Source organism: Medicago truncatula, chromosome 3 (genome assembly GCF_003473485.1).
Source record: "Medicago truncatula cultivar Jemalong A17 chromosome 3, MtrunA17r5.0-ANR, whole genome shotgun sequence".
Lineage (NCBI taxonomy): Eukaryota > Viridiplantae > Streptophyta > Magnoliopsida > Fabales > Fabaceae > Medicago > Medicago truncatula.
Genome location: NC_053044.1, coordinates 52,749,093 through 52,772,076, shown reverse-complemented (window position 1 = coordinate 52,772,076; position 22,984 = coordinate 52,749,093). Strand labels below are relative to the sequence as shown.

The window sequence follows — 22,984 nt, the reverse complement described above, 5'->3', positions numbered from 1 at the left end:
ATTGAGAACTGTCTAATGCAGTTAACTTCTAAGAAAGTAAATTACTTTTATTAACCATTCTTTGGTCATAACCACTAGAGCTGTCAAAACGGGCAGCCCAGCCCATTTAGGCCCGGTCCTAACGGGCTTCAGGCTTTATCGGGCTTGGTCAAAAAGTCCGGTTGAAAAACGGGCTTGAAATATGCTACCCGAGCCCGGCTCTACACGGGCCACGGGCTTAACGGGCCGGCCTGTATTAAAAATTATATATATTTTTTAAAAAAAAGTACTATAAAATACTCTTATAAATTTTTTTTTATAAATAATATTTTTAATATGTTTAAATAATGCCTAGAACAAAAATAAATCATAAACATTTTTGTACAAACGGCGAGGAAAACAATTTAAAATAAATTAGATACGTTATGGTTATAGATATTTACATATTCGATCTTTAAAATTATAAATAACGAAACGAGTAAATATAATTTTATATTACATGTATAGTTGTGTTAATTCATTGAAATTTCACTTTTATTTATTACTTTGATAATGAAATAAGTAAAGAATTATTTAAAAAATATATCTAATTTATAGGATTTTTTTTGTTATGCGGGCTAGCGGGCAACCCTCGGCCCGTTCGGGTTAGCCCTAACGGGTAGCGGGTTTTATAGGGCCGGGTTAAAAAACCCTATTAAAATTCGGGCTCAATATTTAAGGCCCAAGCCCTATATTTAATCGGGCTAAACGGGCCGGCCCATACGGCCCGACCCGTTTTGACAGCTCTAATAACCAGCATAAAAAAATGGAATGGCTAAATTTAAAAATAATGATAAGTCGATGACAACTTAGTAAATTAGTTGGGTCAAGAAATGAGATGTAAACAAAAATTAAGTTTTTCTTAAGTTTTTTGTTTGCCGGTTTTTTTATAAGATCAACCTTAAACTTTCAATTACATTAATTATTTATTTACGAACATACCTCTAATTCAAGAGTATTTTAATACTTTTTAAGATATCAATAATCCCCCCTCTTGTTTTTTCTTCTTCTTCTATTTTTCTCTTGCACAAAGTATCAAAATATATTTTATTTGTTATTCATTTCATGCATATGCACTTGTGACTTTTTTATGACCTACTTTTCTCTTGAAAACCAAATACACATTTAGTGGTGTTTCAGATCGTTCAGAAGGTCAATCCTGTGATGACACGTGAACCAAATGTCCACTAGACCAAGACACATCGTCTAGAGGAGTACGCTAGCAACAATACACCTTGCCTTACTTAAGCACGGCCCGTACATCTCACGCAATACATGTGACCTCTAACAGCCTCCTGATAAAGCGCCGCAATTCCCGAAAACAGTTAGCGCCTTCGTCCTCTATATAAGAGTGACTCCGCGTCCCCTCAAGGCACCATTCATTTTTCTGTACTTTTTACACATTTAACCTCATTTTCTACACTGAATTGAGCCATCATGCATGCCTAATACACTTGTAAACTTGATTGGTAAAACTCTTTACAATGTACTAGTTAAGTACGAGTTTCCCTAAACACACTCGTCAAAAGATGATGGGATCTAGACTAAATTGCAAATCAACTTCCCCTTCTTTAATCGAGGTTATTTATGTCATTTTATATGCACTTTTATTTATCTTTTATTGCTAAATTATATTACTGTAATCATTTAATATTATTCTTACAATATGACATAATACAATAAACATTTTTCACTTTAGCATAATTATGTAATTATATAACTTTTTTTTAGGAAACAATTATGTAACTATTTAATGTTATTTAACATTTTTCATGATAAATTTATACATAATTCATCTGTGCATCATACTAATCAATGCACTAGTGTAATATAACAATAAAGAAAGGTGAAACTGTGAAGTTATAATTTCATTTGTGTTTATTAAAAAAAAAAAAATATCATTTGTGTTAATATAATATTTTTTGCGCCTCTATACAAAATTAGAATTTCGAAAAAACCATGTATAATTAATGTTTCAAAGAAGAAATAATATCCATCCATTCTATTGGCTAGTGAATAAATTTTTTTTTTTGTTGCCATTTTTAACTATGAAAATTCTGCAATTCTAATGATTTTATTTAAAGTTTATTATAAACAAAAAAAATTGTAGAAAAATAAACGAGTAAATAATCAATTTTCCCCCTGAAATTGTAAGTTTCGTCAATTACATCCCGAAATTAACAAAACTTCAATTACCTCCAAAATTGCATAACGTTAATCAATTTATCCCTCTGTCAAATTTTTCTGTTAACTGTTTACGGTTATGATCAAATACCCCCCCTGAAATTTTGCACTTATGTGCAAAATGCCCCATAAACTTAAAAATTTAGATTTTTTTCTTACCAAAAATCATACATTTAGTTCTTCCAGTAGGATATTGTACCTATTGTCGTAAAAATTCTATTCACAAGAAAATGAATGAATATAAGCCAAAGAAATCATGGTTTTGTCTTGTGGAGCTTTTTCATTCATATTTCATATTTATCAACAAGCATTGTTTCTTCTTCCTTCTGCAGATATTAACATATGGACACACAATTATCAAAGATTTGTGTACTTTATGACTGCATACTTTAACATAATTACCAACTTGTGTAAAAAAAAGTCTTCTATATATGTATACATTTAAAACACATGATGAGAGTAACATACCTTCTATAAAGATTTATATGACCAATAGCTGCATAAACATACATTCCATGTATATTTATATGATCAATAATTCTTAATTTTTTTGCCTTTAATATCTTGAGTCAAGGATAAAAAATATATAAATTTTCAAGTTTAGGGGGCATTTTGCACATAAGTGCAAAATTTCAGGGGTATTTGATCATAACCGTAAACAGTAGAAAAATTTGACAGAGAGGTAAATTGATTAACGTTATGCAATTTAGAGGTAATTGAAATTTTATTAATTTCAAAAAGATAATTGACAAAACGTACAATTTCAAGAAGAAATTCACTATTAACTCAAAAATAAACAGCCTTCATAAAATAAAATAAAAAATCAGGTCACAAAACAATGACTCATACACACCCATCGTAGTTAAAGAAATGGTCCATCAAAAGAAAATGGGCAGAAAAAAGGGCAACCCTAATAATCCCAACACATGATCGATCAAGCATGAGATCAAACGGTCAAAACACGTCACCTGATTCTATATATCATGAGAATCAATACAATTCGATCCACCATATACTCCAAAATCAACTTTCCGATGACGTGGCCGTATTCGATCAAAGGATCCACAATTCTTGATCCTCCGTAAATACGTGCACCCACGACGTGCACGTCAAGCATCACAAATCCAACGGCCACAAACAGTCCATATTTAGTAACACGCATACTCTAGTACATCTTAACCCAACCAATCAAACAAGAAACGCGCATGGTTTACTATCATACGCCACACAGTGACGAAGGAGAAGAAGGAAAAAAGGCGCAAGATAGTATCGTGCGCCCTAATGTCCAAACCAGCGTGTTGTGTGTGTTGTGTGCTTCTCTTTCTCTCTCTGTGCCTCCTTCGTCTTTCTCGTTTTCTCTGTGTAAATTTCTCTCTTCTTATTCACAACGTTTCAATCAACAATAACTATAAACACGAACACGAAGAAGAAAGAAAAACAAAAAGAAAAAATTAACACAAAAATTAAATACTTATAAAATACAATGAAGTGTTCATCCGAAGCAGTCTCTTCTCTATCTCTATCATCCGTACCATCATCATCGTTCACTGACCAATCACAACCTGCCACGTCATCATCATCTTCTTCTTCCGCCGCGGCGGCGGAAGACCTCGCAATAGGTTCACGCGACGGAGGAAGCGCTTTGGAGACGGTGGTGGTGGATCGGAGAAACGAGTACAGCGCTGTATGCAAATGGACGGTAAATAATTTTCCGAAGGTAAAAGCTAGGGCACTGTGGAGTAAGTATTTTGAGGTAGGTGGTTACGATTGTCGCTTATTGATATATCCTAAAGGCGATTCACAAGCTTTACCTGGTTACATCTCAGTTTATCTTAAAATCATGGACCCTCGTGGAACTTCTTCTTCTAAATGGGACTGTTTTGCTAGCTATCGTTTAGCATTTGTTAATGTTGTTGATGATTCCAAAACCATTCATCGTGATTCTTGGCATAGGTTTTCTACTAAGAAGCAATCACATGGTTGGTGTGATTTTACTCCTGCTTCTACTATTTTTGATCCCAAATTGGGTTATTTGTTTAACAATGATTCTGTTTTGATAACTGCTGATATTCTTATTCTTAACGAGTCTGTTAATTTCACTCGCGAGAATAATGAGTTGTTGTCATCGTCTTTGTCTTCTTCGACTTTATCTTCATCGGTTGTTGCTGGACCTGTTTCTGATGTTTTGAGTGGGAAGTTCACGTGGAAGGTTCATAATTTTAGTTTGTTTAAGGAGATGATTAGGACACAGAAGATAATGAGTCCCATTTTTCCTGCTGGGGAGTGTAATTTGAGGATTAGTGTTTATCAGAGTACGGTGAGTGGTGTTGAGTATCTTTCAATGTGTTTGGAAAGTAAGGATACTGATAAGAATGCAATGTTGTCTGATAGGAGTTGCTGGTGTTTGTTTAGAATGTCTGTTTTGAATCAGAAGCCTGGTTCAAATCACATGCATAGAGATTCTTATGGTCGCTTTGCTGCTGATAATAAAAGTGGTGATAATACTAGCTTGGGTTGGAATGATTACATGAAGATGTCTGACTTCGTTGGCACGGATTCGGGGTTTGTGGTGGATGACACTGCGGTTTTTAGTACCTCGTTTCATGTGATCAAGGAGTTCAGCAGCTTCTCCAAGAATGGGGCAGTCATTGGTGGGAGAAGTGGAGGCAGTGCGAGGAAATCCGATGGCCACATTGGAAAGTTCACTTGGAGAATTGAGAATTTCACAAGGTTGAAGGATTTATTGAAGAAGAGGAAAATTACAGGTCTTTGCATAAAGAGTAGGAGGTTTCAGATTGGTAATAGGGATTGTCGTCTTATTGTTTATCCTCGAGGTGTGTCATTTTGCCTGTTCTGCATGCCATTTACTGTCTTGTTAGTAAATTATAACATGATATTGTTCTGTGCGTTTTGGTACAATTCTTGTTTACCTTGAGGAAGTTTAGGAGCATATAATTGGTACATTTTATAAGTTTTTCTTCTGAACATTTCATGCAGTTTGATATTTTACTCTTGTAGTTTATATTGCTAAGTAGCAACTGCCCTTGTGAGTATAGATGATAATCTAGATCTTCTTTATCAGTGCATGAGTCCAGTTTTTGCACTTAGATTATTCCAATACAATGAAATTATGTTTTGGTTTTGATGAAGTTTTATATGGTCTTGATGCTATCAGGACAGTCTCAGCCACCATGCCACCTTTCAGTGTTTCTTGAAGTTACAGACTCAAGAAATTCTTCAAGTGATTGGAGTTGTTTTGTTAGTCATCGGTTGTCAGTTGTGAACCAGAAGACGGAGGATAAATCTGTTACCAAGGAATCTCAGAACCGCTACTCTAAAGCTGCAAAGGATTGGGGTTGGCGTGAATTCGTGACCCTTACAAGTCTATTTGATCAGGATTCAGGTTTTCTTGTCCAAGACACTGTTATTTTCTCAGCCGAAGTTCTTATATTGAAAGAGACATCAATTATGCAGGATTTTACTGAGCACGATTCTGAGTCAAATAGCAGCAGTTCCCTTCTTGATAGTACTGGGAAAAGAAGTTCATTTACATGGAAAGTGGAGAATTTCCTTTCTTTTAAGGAAATAATGGAGACTCGGAAAATCTTCAGTAAATTCTTTCAGGCTGGTGGATGCGAACTTCGAATTGGTATGTGTTTTATGGCACATATATTATCTCCTGCATTTTATCCACTCGCTGTAGTGATTGCGAACTTGAATTATTATTCTTTGATTAAAAGCTTATGTTTCAATCCCCCAGGTGTGTATGAGTCATTTGATACCATCTGTATTTATCTGGAGAGTGACCAGGCTGTGGGTAGTGATCCTGACAAGAACTTCTGGGTCAGATACAGAATGGCTGTTGTGAATCAAAAAAATCCAGCCAAGACTGTATGGAAAGAATCTTCTATCTGCACAAAAACTTGGAATAATTCTGTTCTGCAATTCATGAAGGTGTCTGATATGTTAGAAGCAGATGCAGGGTTTCTTCTCCGTGACACTGTTGTTTTTGTGTGTGAAATATTGGATTGCTGCCCTTGGTTTGACTTTTCAGACTTAGAGGTGAGTCCTTTCAGGGTCGTCTTTTACTTGTATTTGCTATTAATAATTGACACACACAAACACCAAATGTTCTCTGTCTTGCCCTATTTTTTTCCTTATGTCTTTCAACTGTCTATGGGATGACCGTTCTTGGCTTTAGATATAAGGTATGATAACTATTTGAGGACCCTGGCTCCTCTGCTTCTGACATGTCACAAATTTAACATATTATATCTGGTTTTGCATCTGACTTATATTATGTCTGGTAAGATTGGAACAAGAAAGTTAGGAAATATGGCCCCTTCCATGGAATTGCTTGTTATTAGCTGATAAGATGCATGGAACAAGCTGATTAGTATCTCACGAGTTACAGAAGTTGATTAAAATTTTGCATCCATTGAACTTCTTGATGTACAATAAAACTTGTAAGCATATTTCTATCCCATACCCAAGCCAAAAGATATAATTTATGCCTTTTATGAAAAGAAAATATGACTATACGTGTACCTCTTATCTTCTTACATGCTGTGAAGTTAGGTATTTTTTTTTAATGAATTTTAGCGCCATTGTTGGTTGTGTTTAATTCTTCTTATTCTTCTTATTGCTCTTACGTTAGGTTGCATGTGTCTCTAATAATTTGAACTTTATTGTAAAGGTTTTTGCTTCGGAGGATGATCAGGATGCATTGACAACTGATCCTGATGAACTGATAGACTCTGAAGGCAGTGAAGGGATAAGTGGAGACGAGGAAGATATTTTTAGAAATCTTCTCTCCAGAGCTGGATTTCATTTAACTTATGGAGATAATCCTTCGCAGCCACAGGTTACTTTAAGAGAGAAACTTTTAATGGATGCTGGTGCAATCGCTGGGTTTCTGACTGGACTTCGGGTTTATCTTGATGATCCTGCAAAAGTAAAGCGTTTGCTTCTACCCACAAAGCTCTCTGGTAGTTGTGATGGGAAGAAGGCCACCAAGGCTGACGAGTCTTCCCCAAGTTTGATGAATATGCTAATGGGAGTTAAAGTCCTACAGCAAGCAATCATTGATTTACTATTAGATATAATGGTTGAGTGCTGCCAGCCTTCTGAAGTGGGTCCTGTTTCTGATTCTGTTGAGGAATGCTCTAAGCCTTCTCCAGACAGCAGTGGAACTGCTAGTCCTCTTCATTGTGATAATGAAAATAGAGCAGTGGAATCTGCCCAAGTTCTTGTTCATGAGAGATTGGATTCTGTTGTCGAAGAAAGCTGTAGTACGTCTTCTGTACAAAGCTCTGATTTAAATGGGCATTGTATTCAGGAAAAAGCTCTTCCTGGACAGCCTATTTGTCCACCAGAAACGTGTGCTACTGTTTCAGAAAATACGTCATTTCGGTCAAAGGTACAATTCTGCATACATAAGATTAAACTGTTGTTAAATATACCCATGGTTTTGATTGTGTGAATTTGGAACTGCAGACCAAGTGGCCAGATCAGTCTGAGGAGCTCTTAGGTTTGATTGTAAACTCACTAAGAGCTTTGGATGGGGCCGTTCCACAAGGTTGTCCAGAACCAAGACGACGACCTCAGTCTGCACAGAAAATTGCTCTTGTATTGGACAAAGCTCCTAAGCATTTGCAAGCAGACCTTGTTACTTTGGTTCCCAAGTTGGTTGAGCAGTCAGAACATCCACTGGCTGCATATGCACTTATTGAGCGCCTTCAACAGCCAGATGCAGAACCTGCTTTACGAATACCTGTGAGATAATCTATTTATTCCATACCCAAATGTCTGATTTGAATTGTTGTATCGTATGCATTTAATGTTCGGGGAACACAATTTTATGTTCGCTTTGGCTGCATTGCCACCTCTACCAACTTGATTATGGTTGCATTGTTTTTCTACTATTAATGGATATTTTATTTCTTAGGTTTTTGGGGCTCTTAGTCAATTGGAGTGTGGTAGTGAAGTGTGGGAGCGCATTCTGTTTCAGTCATTTGAGCTTTTGACGGATTCAAATGATGAACCCCTGGTTGCAACAATAGATTTTATATTCAAAGCAGCATCTCAATGTCAACACCTCCCTGAAGCAGTAAGCTTGAAGATAATTGAAAATTGCTCTGTGCCTCTTTAATTACTTGAGAGTTATTTAATTGCATAATTGCATTGTCAATGCAATATAGTTTTATATGATTTTCTAATAATGTTTTGCCATGCCATTTAATGAGTTTGTCAATTGGCATCTCATGTTATTAATATATACAAACAAACTCATTTAACGCGATGTCCAGACAGGATTGGATGATAGCGTTAAAAAGCTTACATCCACAATGCATCAAAAGCAATATCTTATACTTTGTACTATTAAGCATTTGTAATTGTAACATTATTTTTTCTCATGTATGTAGGTTAGGACCGTTCGTGTCAGGCTGAAAAGTTTAGGTCTTGATGTGTCGCCTTGTGTCCTTGACTTTTTGAGCAAGACTATAAATAGTTGGGGGGACGTTGCTGAAACCATACTGAGGGATATTGATTGTGATGAGGATTATGGTGAAAGTTGCACAGCTCTGCCATGTGGGATTTTCTTATTTGGTGAACATGGCGCTGCTGCTACTGGACTGCACATGATTGATGAGCAGGCTTTTCGTGCCAGTCGTCATTTTTCTGATATTTACATACTGTTAGAAATGTTATCTATACCCTGTCTTGCTGTTGAAGCTTCTCAAACATTTGAGAGAGCTGTAGCTCGAGGTGCAATAGGTGCTCAGTCTGTAGCCCTGGTATTGGAAAGTCTTTTTTCCCAAAGATTGAACAATAATGCCAGAACTGAAAATTTTCAACATCCAGATGGTGCCACAGAGGAAGATGCCTGTGAGCAATTTGGAGTTCAAAGGGATGATTTTACATCTGTTCTTGGTCTTGCTGAAACTTTGGCCCTCTCCAGGGACCTATGTGTGAAAGAATTTGTGAAATTGCTGTATATGATAATCTTTAGATGGTATGCTAATGAATCTTATCGGGGGAGGATGCTGAAGAGGCTCGTTGACCGTGCTACCAGTACTACTGATAATGGCCGCGAAGTAGATTTTGATTTGGATATCTTGGTTACTTTGGTCTGTGAGGAACAAGAGTATATTAGGCCTGTCTTGAGTATGATGCGTGGAGTTGCAGAACTTGCAAATGTTGATCGTGCTGCATTGTGGCACCAGTTGTGTGCTAGTGAAGATGAAATTATTCACATTCGTGAAGAAAACAAAACTGATATTTCTAATATGGCTAGTGAAAAAGCTGTTCTTTCACAAAAGCTGAGTGAATCTGAGGCCACAAATAATCGTCTCAAGGTATTTCATCTGTTTTGGTTGATAATTTATTGTGATTACCTCATAAACTGGAGAATTCACTTCTGATGGATTTCATGATGCAACAGTCCGAAATGAAGGCTGAGGTAGATCAGTTTTCTCGGGAAAAGAAGGAACTAGCAGAACACATTCAAGAAATTGAGAGTCAACTTGAATGGCATCGCTCAGAGCGGGATGATGAAATACTAAAGCTCTCTTCAGAGAAGAAAGTTCTTCATGATCGTTTGCATGATGCAGAGGCACAACTTTCTCAGTTGAAGTCTCGGAAACGTGATGAACTGAAGGTATTAATTTTTTAAACAAAAAGCGCATTTGTTCCTATACGGTAGAAAAATAAGCATTTATCTATGCTGCTGTTAAACACTGTGTGTGCTGCCTTAAATGTTTATGTTAGCAGCCCCCCTATTTAGAGGTTATATGCAAGGTAGTCAGAGTCGAGATCGTAGGCAAGATCGGAGAGGGGTCACAAGATCGTGAATCGGGGGATTGTAACAAGGATCGGAATATCCTACCAAATTCAAAAATTGACATATATGCATATGCAATATATATATATATATATATATATAGAGGGCATATCAAGTGAGAGGAGTAGTTATAATGAGAGGATGAGAGGAATTAATCACAACCACTCAATTAACATCAACGGCTGAGATTAGAATGTTCATTAAAAATCACACACCATCTTAATTTCTTAACCTTCATCTTCTCTCTCTTGTACACGGCTTCTTCTTTGTTCTGAAATTTCAGATCCTAGTCCTGCACAACTATTAATTTTTAATTTTCTTTCACTTGACATCCTTCTTTATCTCGTGGGTACTATTATCATAGTAAAAAATTGCATGTTCGTGTCTTTTTCTTCCACAATTGTTAAAGTCCTTAGAAACATCCCCTTTGATTTTCTAGGTTTCCCTTTCGTTATCTTCTGTGCATATCTAACAACCTAAAATTATCATATCCAAGCAAATAATTATCAAGTGCAATTTTATAAAAACTATGAAATTCAAACAACAGAACTTTCTCATACAAAAATCCCATGAATTTATGCCAACATTAATTTCATGGGTAATCCACCACTGTTTCGTACCATAGTCATGTAGCCTTTCAATTTTAATGATTCAGGCTTAATCGAATTTGAAGAAAAAGAGGGGAAAAACTGGAATCGTAGCATGCTATGAGGATAGGGGTGACCCTTTTTAAAGTGGAGGTTGTAGTGCATGACCCTTTTTAAAGAGCAATTAAATCTGAAGCGTTGATTTTGATCCAATGATCCAAATTAATTCCTCTCATCCTCTCATTATAACTACTCCTCTCACTTGATATGCCCTCTATATATATATATATATATCACAGAATATAATATAGGTTGAAAAGAACTGTAATCACTTGATCAGTAAACAAATAAATTGTATACTTATTTAATTAACTATTAATATAACATCAATTTTTTTATTTTTTTGAGGGATCAAATATTTTCTTTTATTATTAATATTATTGTGTATGCTATTTTTAAATCACATTATTGAAAGAAGAAAAAACAGATCAGCTATTAATTATTGAAAAAACAGTATTAAAAGGAGTATTTAAACTATCGTGAGACGGAGTCGTGTGCTATGAATTTGGGTAAATTGCACTGGTAAGGTTCCTTGATTTATTATTGGTGTATTGGAAAGATTTTCCATAATTAATTAGGTTTTTATTTCAACTAACTAATTAATTGGTTTAATGAGTGATACGAACCGTTCAGGGAATAATAATAGATAAAAAAAAACGTGTAAAAAAGTTAGATAACCTGGAATTTCAAGGAAGATAACTTGAATTAGTGAATAACACGATTCCACCGTTCCTACAATTTTCTGCGGCAATTCCAGCACGCCAAGGGGTAGCAAGATCGCAAAATCATTCGATCCCACGAGTTGGATTGCAGTTTTGACTACCTTGGTTATGTGTGCTGGGATGGGATGGACGATTGTGCACGACTGGCTAACTGATTTTATTGCATATTTCGTACAGGGTAAGGAATAGTAATAGTAGAATAAACAGGCAAAGATTGGGGCGGGGGACATTGTTTTGGTTGTTGGATACAAGGACATTGTTTTGGTAGGGTGGGAAAAAGTGTTATTCATTCTTCAATAAAGATTTCCGTTCTTGTTCCTAGATTCTGTCCAGATCGTGCAGATTATAATTAAATCTTTGATGAGTTTGCATCGAATACAGAATAGTAAACTGCAGTTAATTTTTGCTGCGGCAGGGGTTTATGGATGTAGGTTAAGGTTTAAAAACCAAAGTATTTTATACTCGGTTATGGAGGACCACAGCTTTTATGGTGCTTCAACTTCCAATTACTATTCTGCCCTTGCTTTATCTGACTGCACCAATGCTGTATTTTCCACCTCTTTTCATCCTTTACTTAAACTCTGATATGGGCAATCTAATATTCATGCATTGTTTTTGCCAATTCCTGGTAGATATTTTCAGCCATTTGTTTGTACTTGGTTTTTAGTATATAGGATCAAACTCCTTCCTATCTTCATTCTTCTTACCTCCTTCCTATCTTCATTCTTCTTACGTCCTTCCTATCTTCATTCTTCTTACTAAAATCAATTTCAGCACAGTCTGAGTGTGTGCTTATGCCTTGTCCACTTTTCAAGGCCAAAGTGCTTTTGTGTGAAGTGGCATATTAAGGTGCATGTCATTCTCGGGTCTCCATACTCCACTTAATTGTTTAATTTTTGAGAGTTGGTCCTTGACTTAAATCTTTAGCCAATATATTTTCCGAGCCATCGTTTAAATCATAAATCAAATTATCAATGAGGATTGGCCATATATTAAATCAAATTGTTTTAATCAGAGTTTTTTCATAAATTTCTTTTTTTATTAAATCTTTAGCCTAGTGCAACTCTTTTTTTCTTCTCTGGACTATGGACTGGCCATATATTGTATAATCAGAGTTCTTTTGTAATGAGATATCATGTTTGATTGAGAGGAGAGAAGGAGAGGGACTTTAACGAAGGAAAAGTGCTAATTTATATTTTAAACACTTTTAAGTTATAATGTTTCATCTGGCATTCAATGCAATAATATCTTAGTCAATACTTCTAAGATTTTATTACACATCCTGTCTATCCTCCATTTTCTGAGGGTAGCTAAAATTTTCCGGTGAGGGATTTTGCTAGCCTCCTTTCCTCTCCAAACAATTAAACCAAACACTCTGCTTCATTTCTCTCCAACCAAAAAAACCCTGAGGAAAATAATGCGATTGATTATTCAATCTTTTTTACTTGCCTGTCAATTGGCATCAACAATCTCTTTACTGGATCTGAAGATATAGCGAGACTTGAAATATTAACATAGAAAAGATATTCATCTATTTTTCAGCAGCTCACAGAAATCTTGAAACTATTAACTAGTATTCCGTTATGTCTTGAATTGATAACTATTAACTAGTATTCCGTTATGTCTTGAACGTGGGCAAGTTCAAAATTGATGTAATCTGTATTTTTTTACAGAAAGTAGTCAAGGAGAAAAATGCACTCGCTGAAAGATTGAAGAATGCTGAAGCTGCACGCAAGAGATTTGATGAAGAATTGAAACGATTTGCAACAGAAAACGTGACTCGGGAAGAAATCCGGCAATCACTTGAGGATGAAGTTCGTAGATTGACTCAAACAGTTGGACAAACCGAGGGAGAAAAGCGGGAAAAGGAAGAGCAGGTTGCTAGGTGCGAAGCATATATTGATGGAATGGAATCAAAGTTGCAGGCCTGCCAGGTTTGTCTAGACATAGAGATTGTACTTTCCGCATGTGTTATTTATATGTACTTTTCATATCTGTTGAATTTTAACTAGCTAGCTTTGTCTGCAATTTCATTGCTGGCTGCTATTCTTAAAAGCTTAGTTAGATGATGAACAAGTTTTGTTGGGTGACCTTGAAATCATAGTAAGAGATGTGTGTGCATGAGTTCAACTGGGTACCCTTAATATTAAGTAGGTTTTAACTATCGGTGCTGGACTGCTTCATTCTTTTGCCTAAAGTTCTCTAGCTCAAAAGTTGTGATGGAAATCATCTTATAGTAGTATTTTGTTTAACGGGCAAGATTGATGTACAATGTCTATTTTTATTTTTGAACATTGATGTCGTTGTGTGTAGTTTTCTTGTATGTGCAAAGTATTGGTCTTAATGATCATATTCCAGAGATTAATTTGGTTGGTTAATGCTTTGTTTTTCTTTTGCAGCAATATATTCACACCCTTGAGGCCTCGCTCCAGGAGGAAATGTCACGACATGCCCCATTATATGGTGCTGGTCTGGAGGCTCTATCAATGAAAGAGTTGGAAACAATATCTCGTATTCATGAAGAGGGCCTAAGGCAGATCCATGCCCTTCAACAACGAAAAGGGAGTCCAGCAGGGAGTCCTCTCTTGAGTCCTCATGCTCTCCCTCACAGCCATGGATTATATCCTGCAGGGTCTGTGGGACTCCCTCCCTCGGTCATCCCAAATGGCGTAGGGATCCATAGCAACGGACATGTGAATGGTGCAGTAGGACCCTGGTTTAACCACCCTTGAATTCTTAGGTCATAGGATGTTATTCTTTTGGAGTTATTTCTTTGGCATTTTGGATGGTAGAAGTGTTGGAGCAAGAAAGGATGTTGGATAAAAAGGAGTACCTAAGGTTAGAGAAGGGTTGGGTGAAATTTTGCAAATGCCATACTCATTTGCACCTACTTTTTGAGGGAAAAAGAAAAAGGAAAAAAAATAGTTATAGGCATTTTTTAGTTTCCACAGTTATATCTCACTGTTACTACATAGTTTGGCCAAAGTGGTTGCATCTATTTTATCCTTGGCCAGATGTGAAGCAGTGTAAGAAGTCTCTATTGATAGCTTCTTTTAATACGTAATCAACAAAGAAGATCCTTACCCCTTTGATTGCACCTGCGTCTCAGTTTCTCAGTTCATGTAGGCGGTTTTTTTTGGGTAAATGGCGGGTCCACTGGTATATAAGCGGAATTTACATCTTTTTATTTTGGCAAATTATATGAAACAATGAAAAAATCTTGGCTCTTTTCACATTTTTTGAAAGCTTTTTTTTTAAAGAATGATAAATTAATGTTTATGATTAATATATTTTTAATTTTATGAATATTATAATAACATAGGTTGAATTTGAAGAATTCATATAAAAATCTTTCTAATACAATTTTTGAGTTCCTCTAAATGAGTAAGATTTTGTATCGTGAAGAAAAATAAACCCCCAAAGCCCTCTTCTCCCTAAGTCTTTTATTTCTTCCATGAATTTTGCTCTTCACCTAGCACAAAACACTTGCACCCTGCAGCCATATCCAAAATGCCCATGCGCTAGTTAACCAGCGCAAGTGTAAACCTAGTGCGCAAGTTAAGTAGCGTTGCGCAAGTGCAACGTGTCTATTTTTTTTTTTATTCTAAAATATTTTATTTACTTTATTCTAAATTATTTGGTCACTTTATTCTAATTTAATTTTTATTCTAATTTATTTATTAATTAAATACAAAATTAGAAAATAAAATTGATTTTATTTATTCAATATTTATTAATTCAATGCATAATCATAAACATCAAATAAATGCAAAAATAAATACAAATAAAAAACAAAATTAATAAATATAACTCATTTTATTAATATGATTCAAACATTACAGTAATTAATACATATATTTTACCCTCTTCGGTATATACCAATAACTCTTGGGGAAAATAGTGATCAGTCCTGTTGGGGAAAACGACATTAAGACCCCTTGAGTTAAATTTAAATTTGGTTCCTTTTATACCCCATGATGATTCTTTTTACCCATGGTAAAAAGATTTTGGGAGTAAAAGGAAGCAAACCTTATTTTACCTCAAGGGATGATGTCTTTTTCCCCAACCTAACGGACCACTACTTTCCCCAAAAGCCACCAGTATTTACCTAAAGGGGTATAAAGACCCTAGAGACTATATAAATAAAGAAGAAGAAGAGAAAGAGGGGGAGAGAGTGGGAGGAGAAAATGTGAGGAAAAGAGGAAGTGTGTGAGGATTTTTATAGGTGGTGTAAGGTAGATAACACTTAATGAGGTCCAAAAACGTGTGAAAAACTTAAAAAAAATGTGTAAAAACCAATCAAAAGCATTGATTACCGTCCTAGAAACGTTTGTGCTTCAGTTTTTACCACCGGCCAACTTGCGCGAGTTAACTCGCGCAGAGGCTCAGTGGTGTGTGACTTAAGTCACGCATGCAGAGCGCGAGCAAAATGTGGTGGGTGAAAATACTAAAATAACAATAGGCATATTAACATTTATCATTAAAAAACATGATTATTTAAGATTTCTCAACGGGGTAATGTGACGATATTTTTCATTTCTTTGTAATATATCTTTTGATTTTCATATATGCAAATCCGTAAAATAAGTTGACAGAGAATGAAGGCAGGTCAAACGGGGTAAACATTTTGAAATGTACCAACACTAACCTGAGACAGAGATAAGTGACTGCATGAACATGAAAATCAAGATACAAGTCCTTGGTGCAATTTTGCCTTCTTTTTAACAGAAAAAAAAAAAAATGTCTATTGCATAATATTCAGTGAGACTAACTTCCTATGAAATTGTACCAACAAAAAGAAAAAGTTTTCCCAATGACATGTTACTCTGGATGAACAAGGGTGAATAATGCCTTAGTTCTTTGGATCTTTAGCCCCCTTTCTGTGATTCTGTCACTAATTGTTACCAATATTTGAGTTCCTATTCCTATTGGAAGCCAAAGTTACAAATAAAAAAAATCACTATACTAGTGTATGGTATACTCTATTATGCTTAGTATAGATTAACTAATCAGTTTTATATTCAATCTTCTCAGCCATATTGAGTGCAAAATCATGTGAAAAACATCAAATCTTTTAGCCGGCTGATTCAGAGTAAAATGTCTCCTCACAGCCCTTACCCCTTGCTTGAGCTTCTTATACTTACTCTCTGGAATAGCACTAAGAATCTCTTTCAACCTAGGAATATCTGAAACATCCACCTGCACTGAAAATGCCTCCCATTGCAGCACATCACTGAAGGGCAACACATAATAATTTGATAGAATCACAGGCACACATTCTGCATAAATTGATTCCACAATTCTTGGGCTAGCCACTTCAAAACCACTTGGACAAAGACAGAACTTGGAGCTTAGCATTATGGAATAGTAGTCTATGCCTTTAGGGAGATACTCATTGACAAGAATATCTTTGTCTCTGTTTTTCCAGTGTTGGAGAAGAATTGGGCGAATTGGGCCATGCATACCACCTGCAAAGAAGGCAAGATACCGGCGTGGGGCGTTCTCAGGTGGAAGTGAAAGGAGTTTAGGAGATACTTCACCTCCATAGAGATGAATTTCTGGTAAAGATACATCCTTTAGAGGATTGAAACCTTCAGAAGTGTTGGCATTGCACAAGACACGAATGGAGGTATTGTAGAGGAAAGGATTACCCTTTGATGCATGTGGACCCTGCATATATTTAAAGGAAACAAAAGGCTTGAAATTCACATTGGGACCACTTTAGGTCAAGTAAATAATATAAAAGTTTGATAAATAAATCAATAATTGATATTAAATGTATATGCATAACAAATGTTACGATATCAACTATTAATTTTTTTACTTTAATGGAACATACAAAAACTAAAGATTGGCCAAATCCATAATAACTGGGAGAACTAAATGTGGGCAAAGTTGGCATCAATTGTGTGTCATTAGCGAAAAGTGAAACTATTCATAAAATGGATGGAACAATAAATGTGAAGTGTGGAAAAAGGAATTAACAAATTACCCAATCATGGCAAGCAAGCATGAAGTGGTCAGCACCATGAGTTCTGTTCCAGAAGGGGTACCTCATTGATACCACTCTTACATAATCAGAGACAAACTGCGTTAAAGGAGTGATGTCGTAAGAGGATGGTGTATAGAGGTATTTGACCATCCATGTCACACTGAATGGTAGAAAGTAAACATGAGCTGCATTGGGATCATTGGTTCTAAACTTCCCAACCCCACGTTCCATTTCATGGAGGAACCTTCCTTCGGTGGAGTATATGTCCTTACATGGGCCATCATGAACAATAGGTAGGTCCCCATCTGGGTATACATACACCTTGAATATCTTCTCCATCTCCAAGTAGCTCCTGTAATAGTAAGAATGAGCGCTGTAATTAGCGATATAAGAAATGTATTAACTGTTGCATACCCTTTTTCCAAGAAAACTGAAATTTTCTAGCAGAATGATGGAACATGTGGTCCTACGTCAGGGCTTCGAGTATAGCAATTGAGAACTCATTTAGACCTGTGACATCGTAATATTTTAGTGCGTGAAGGCTCGGGTGCTTAATATTCACATATATTCTTCCAAAGTGGCTCTTAAATTCAACAGTAAATGATTCCATAATGTACTACATAAAAGAAAACACAAATTCTACTTAAGCCCGTTCCATTTTATAAACACTTACGTACTTTTAAAAAAAATATTAAACATAAATTATTTTCTAGATGTGTATTTAAGATCTTATGTGGATACATTTGGACTCTTCATTTGGCCACACAAAAAAAAAAAATACACATAATTTAATTATTTAAAAATACATGTTTAATTATTTGTTTTCCTACTTTTATTCTCTTTAGTGTGTGTCCAAATCATATGCACAAATGTGTCCACACACAATAATTATTATATTTATATATGTAATTATAGAAAGTTGGAAACAACTCAAGATGGAGTATGAAACAAGATGTGTATATATTTTTAACTTGTTTTATAAGTTATTCCTAAATCATAATTTTTTTAGAAAATTATAAACAACTCATACATAGTTCACGTGTTCTTTGATTAATACTTATGATAGCATTAAGCTATACAACAAGTTAAACTTTGATATATACACACACACACATACAGTCCAATGATCACAAATTACTAGATTATACGACTTTTAAGTTAATCTCAACACAAACAATTCTACATAAATCAAATCCTTATTAAAATTGTTACTAAAAGATTATTGTTTAAGGGAATGACAAATGTATAAATGGTGTTATATCTTCCAACCATATTTTTTATACATGAAGTGCATGTGGCAAATGAAAGCGTACGTAAGGAATTAAAATTCCTCCTGGTCAAAAGAGTTGTATAACCTACAAACAAATTCATGCATAAAATTAAAAGGTATGGAATGTTACTTGCTGAAATTAGTGGGTATAATCAGATCACACGCCATCATGCATGCCTAATACAGCCGTAAACTTAATTGCTAATTACTCCATAATTTTCAATATTAGGGATTCGATGTGGACAAATTAATGTCAAGAATTCAACATACTTTTTGGGGGTATAACACAACTACTAATGATCACGATAAAGTAGTGCATAGCATATTTTTCCGCGCAAGTTTTTATCATTACAATGAGTATGTACTATGTAGAACTCTGAAAGCATGCAAATGAATGCTAGCCCACTCAGTCACCCCAAGGAAGCCCACCCCTAGTTTGGCTATCGTATATTGCAAGAAAAAGAAAATTATATCTCATCAAAGTGCGATAGTAACTGTGACTTATAAGCAAAGCTCTGAATAAGCTTTTCACGCTTTGATGTTTGATATTATTTCCCATATTAATAGCAGAAAAATACGAGTGTACTACTGTCTACTATACTTCTTTGGACCACGTTTTTCTATTCTCCAATTTTGACGTATTCATGAATTAAGTGTATTGTGTATTCGTTGGATTGAGATCGACACGACTCAAATTTTAAACTGTGTATTTTTTATTTTTAAAAAGGTTAAAATTTATATTTAAGTCTAAACAATCCAATTTCTATTCAACAATTACAAATGTACTAAATGTAAAAATAAATCAAAATTTTAACAGAGCAAAATCTCATTTAATACTTCCTCTAGTGTTCATTCTTCTCGTAGCAACCTCTTAAATCTTAACCATAAATATAAAACGTATAATTAATAATCGAGTGTATCATAGAAATTGCTTTATTATTATTATTATTGTTTTTTTTTGGTTAGTTTTTTCTAGATTATTATTATCATTGTTATTAAGAAGAAATTCAATTTTGAGTTCCCGTGAGCATAGTTCAGTTGACAGGGACATGCATAATTATATGTAAAGGCTGGGGTTCGAACCCAGACACTCCACTTATTCACCTTGAGAAAGCTGAATTCTAGCCACTAGACTACTTGATAAAAAAAATAAATAAAGAAATTCAATTTTGAAGGAACTTAAGAAGAAATTAATGAAAACGAGAAAAAAGATGAAAGAGGATGATATATACTGATAAAATAAGCGCGAGTTATGATAAACAGCTCCAGTGGGAATGTAACCGTCGTCGTTGTACGGTGTTGACGACCGAGTGAGATTGCTTCTACGATTTCCTAATGCAGCTTTTCGCATTGCACTTCTCGCTCCAGCAAGTCCTTCTTCTCGCTTCTTTTCTCTGCTCTTCACCTTCTTCACTTCCTTCGGTAACTAACAATAACAACAACATAATCATGCTGAATTAATCACTTATTCTAAAAATCAATTCATAAACTCACAAATGCATAATCAGTGATTGAAAAATATAAAAAGATTAAATTAAACTAATGATACTGATCGATCGATAATTGAAATTGAATGTAGAGAAATTACCGTTACAGTGCCGTTCGAACGACCATCGGCGAATTCAACGGCAAGGAGGTAATCGTTCTCGCCTGAAACCTTCGTTTGTAAGTGATGAAGTGAAGCTGAAAATGAGGACTCAAATTTGTTGATGAAGCTCATCAAATTCGAAGGAAGCAGTATAAAAACAACAGTGAATGAAGCTAGAAAGAGGATTAACAAAATTGCAGAAAAAAAATGTCGATGATGATGAATCTCCATTTTCTATCTTCTTTTTGAATTTTCTATGTGGAGAGAGAAAGAGAAAGAGAGAGATGAAGTGAATATGAGCTATGGTATAGTGATGGAGATATAGATGTTATCATATCTTTCTGTTTAGAAACTTTTTTGTTATCGAATCATTGTATATGGAGGGGGGCACCGTCGTCAATATTTGAACGAGTGTAAACTCTAATGACTATTTTGACCCTGTGAATGTAATTGAAATGACTCTCTTAACCGCGTGAGGATCATGATCGAAAACGAAAAAGGTATTAACTTGATTTCCCGCCCAAAACAGGGAAGTTTTGCACGGAATAAGGAAGAAATTCAATGTCTTGGTATATCTCTATAAACGGCAACGGCAATCCATGTGATTATTTTTTTTTCTTAATTATTACTTTTAAGTTTTAGCTTCTTTAATAAAACACACTCATATCTTTTGTTTCCTGATTTGTTAATGAAGAAAGGCCGGAACACTAGGTGTCATCTAGAAGGAACATTTGGCACCGTATGTGGGAAGAGAAAGAATCTTCTCACTGATTTCTCATCATTTGAGAACATATGATACGATCCACATCCAGTGGCAAACGTGAAGAAAGGATGGCGATGATTCAAATGGCAAGCAATAAGTTTCCTCGACAAGTGCAAATACGTAGAAACTTCGGTGAGACACGCTTTCAACACCATTGCTAGGGGTTTTGCTAGTGGTGAAGAGTCTAGCTCTACTCTAAGAAGGTACGTCCGTAGGTTAATCAGGTACATACATCTTTTTGGTGTTTGAATTTGATCATTGATATCACCTTCTCGATCAAATATCAAGAAGGGATTGTCCCTCATAAGGACGATCCTATGGTGGTGGATGTTTGGATCTTTAATTAGTATGTAAGTAGAGCCCTGATTGCCACATGCTTATAGGCGGAGGAGTTACATCAAGTTTTGTGGTCTTACCACTCCACTAGAGAGACTACCAACAAATTGGTATTTGGAGTTGATGTGATGATTGTCGTCGAAATTGATGTTCCCACATGAAGCAGAGAGCATGTTCTCCGAGGATGATAACAACCTCATTTTGTTAGATAATCTACAAGTTCTGGAGGAAGTAAGAGATGCGGCTAACATCAAGAAGTATGCCACAAAGCTTAAAGCTTCCAAAAAAATACAACTCAAAGTTAATGCTGAGAAGGATGCAAAATAATGATATGGTTTTGAAAAGGATAACTAGACCATCACAAACTAGCAAGTTATACTTGAAAAGGAAAGGCCCGTATAGCTCATATCAGGAGCCTAGATGCTGGATAATTTAAGCAGAGAACTTTTACTCAGATTATAGTAAAACATATTTTGTAATAAGGCCAAAAGCTCCCCCAACATTAAAAGGGATCCAAGCCCTACAAGAAATGTGACCCCTTTAAATGAAGGGGCACAAACTGAACAATAAATTCTCTCCATATATAAAAAAGGATATGAGTCATGCAAGAAATGTCTTACCTCTAAACGAATAAAAAAAAATGGTCTTCCTACATAAAAAGGGATTTGAGTCATACATAAAGTGGCATCCCTCTAAACGAAGAAGCATGACATCGAATCAAATCACACCATTTAGATTTTTGTAAATGTATTTTAAGAATCAATATTTGAAAGTTGCACAATGATACGATTTTAATCAAGGTTTTGCAACTCGAGAGTTTACCTCAACTCGTTTTACCTAGGTAAACTCGACTCGTAAACTCGAATCGTAAACTCGTACGAGTTTACCTAAAATTAAAATTTTATACAATTTATTATATGCATACATATGTAAGCTAATATAATACTGTAAAAAGATCAATAATGAAAAATATAGACTTACTTATAAATGCAAAGTATACCAAACCACCATAAAAAAGTGGTATGCTTAACTTAGTATCAAAATAGAAAAATTAACACACAAAAGCATAGGTTTCATAAGTCTCTAAAGTCTACCCATCCCAAAAATAAAGTTTCACAAGTTTATAAACTTGAGAATAAAACTATCCAAAAAACAAACTAAGTAATTTCTTCGAAAGGTCAATCTTCTAAAGTTTCATAACACCATTCTCATCTATATCTTCATCTTCGGAAACCTAATGTTTCATTCGCTCCCCTGTTCTTGAAAACTCAAAGAAAATGATATGAAATGTTTCACTTCAGTAAGCTGAAACGTGTTGTAAGCTAGAAAGTAAATATGTTTTCATTTGGGCTTGAAAAAAATGGGCCAAAAACAATGGGCCATTTTTGAAGAAAAAAAAATACAGGAGTAAACTCGCAAAAACGGTAAACTCGCCCGATTTCACACGAGTTTACTGAGTGTTAACTCGGTCAAACTCGTCAAACTTTTCGATTTTACCAGAAATCGAGTTTACCTCCGAGTTAACACGTTTTTAGCACCTAAACACGTAAACTCGGTAAACTCGCCGAGTTGACACGCGATTTGTGGAACATTGATTTTAATTAGATGTTTGTCTACAAAA

General features: G+C 35.2%; 2 protein-coding genes across 2 annotated transcripts; one reads left to right on the top strand and one right to left on the bottom strand.

The window, feature by feature from the left end:
* The first annotated feature begins 3,518 nt into the window (after positions 1–3,518).
* Positions 3,519–14,632, top strand: LOC11431505 (uncharacterized). The gene is made up of 10 exons (XM_003603310.4): positions 3,519–5,036; positions 5,378–5,851; positions 5,963–6,264; positions 6,899–7,621; positions 7,699–7,977; positions 8,150–8,311; positions 8,628–9,560; positions 9,647–9,862; positions 13,088–13,348; positions 13,814–14,632. Exons 1-10 carry the CDS (start codon positions 3,686–3,688, stop codon positions 14,144–14,146), a joined length of 5,034 nt encoding a protein of 1,677 aa, XP_003603358.2. The 5' UTR covers positions 3,519–3,685; the 3' UTR covers positions 14,147–14,632.
* Positions 14,633–16,113: 1,481 nt separating this feature from the next.
* On the bottom strand, positions 16,114–20,618 carry LOC11431957 (probable glycosyltransferase At5g25310). The gene is made up of 4 exons (XM_024779178.2): positions 20,265–20,618; positions 19,909–20,102; positions 17,407–17,758; positions 16,114–17,084 (listed from the first exon to the last, which is right to left on the bottom strand). Exons 1-4 carry the CDS (start codon positions 20,493–20,495, stop codon positions 16,416–16,418), a joined length of 1,446 nt encoding a protein of 481 aa, XP_024634946.1. The 5' UTR covers positions 20,496–20,618; the 3' UTR covers positions 16,114–16,415.
* Between the last annotated feature and the right edge of the window lie 2,366 nt (positions 20,619–22,984).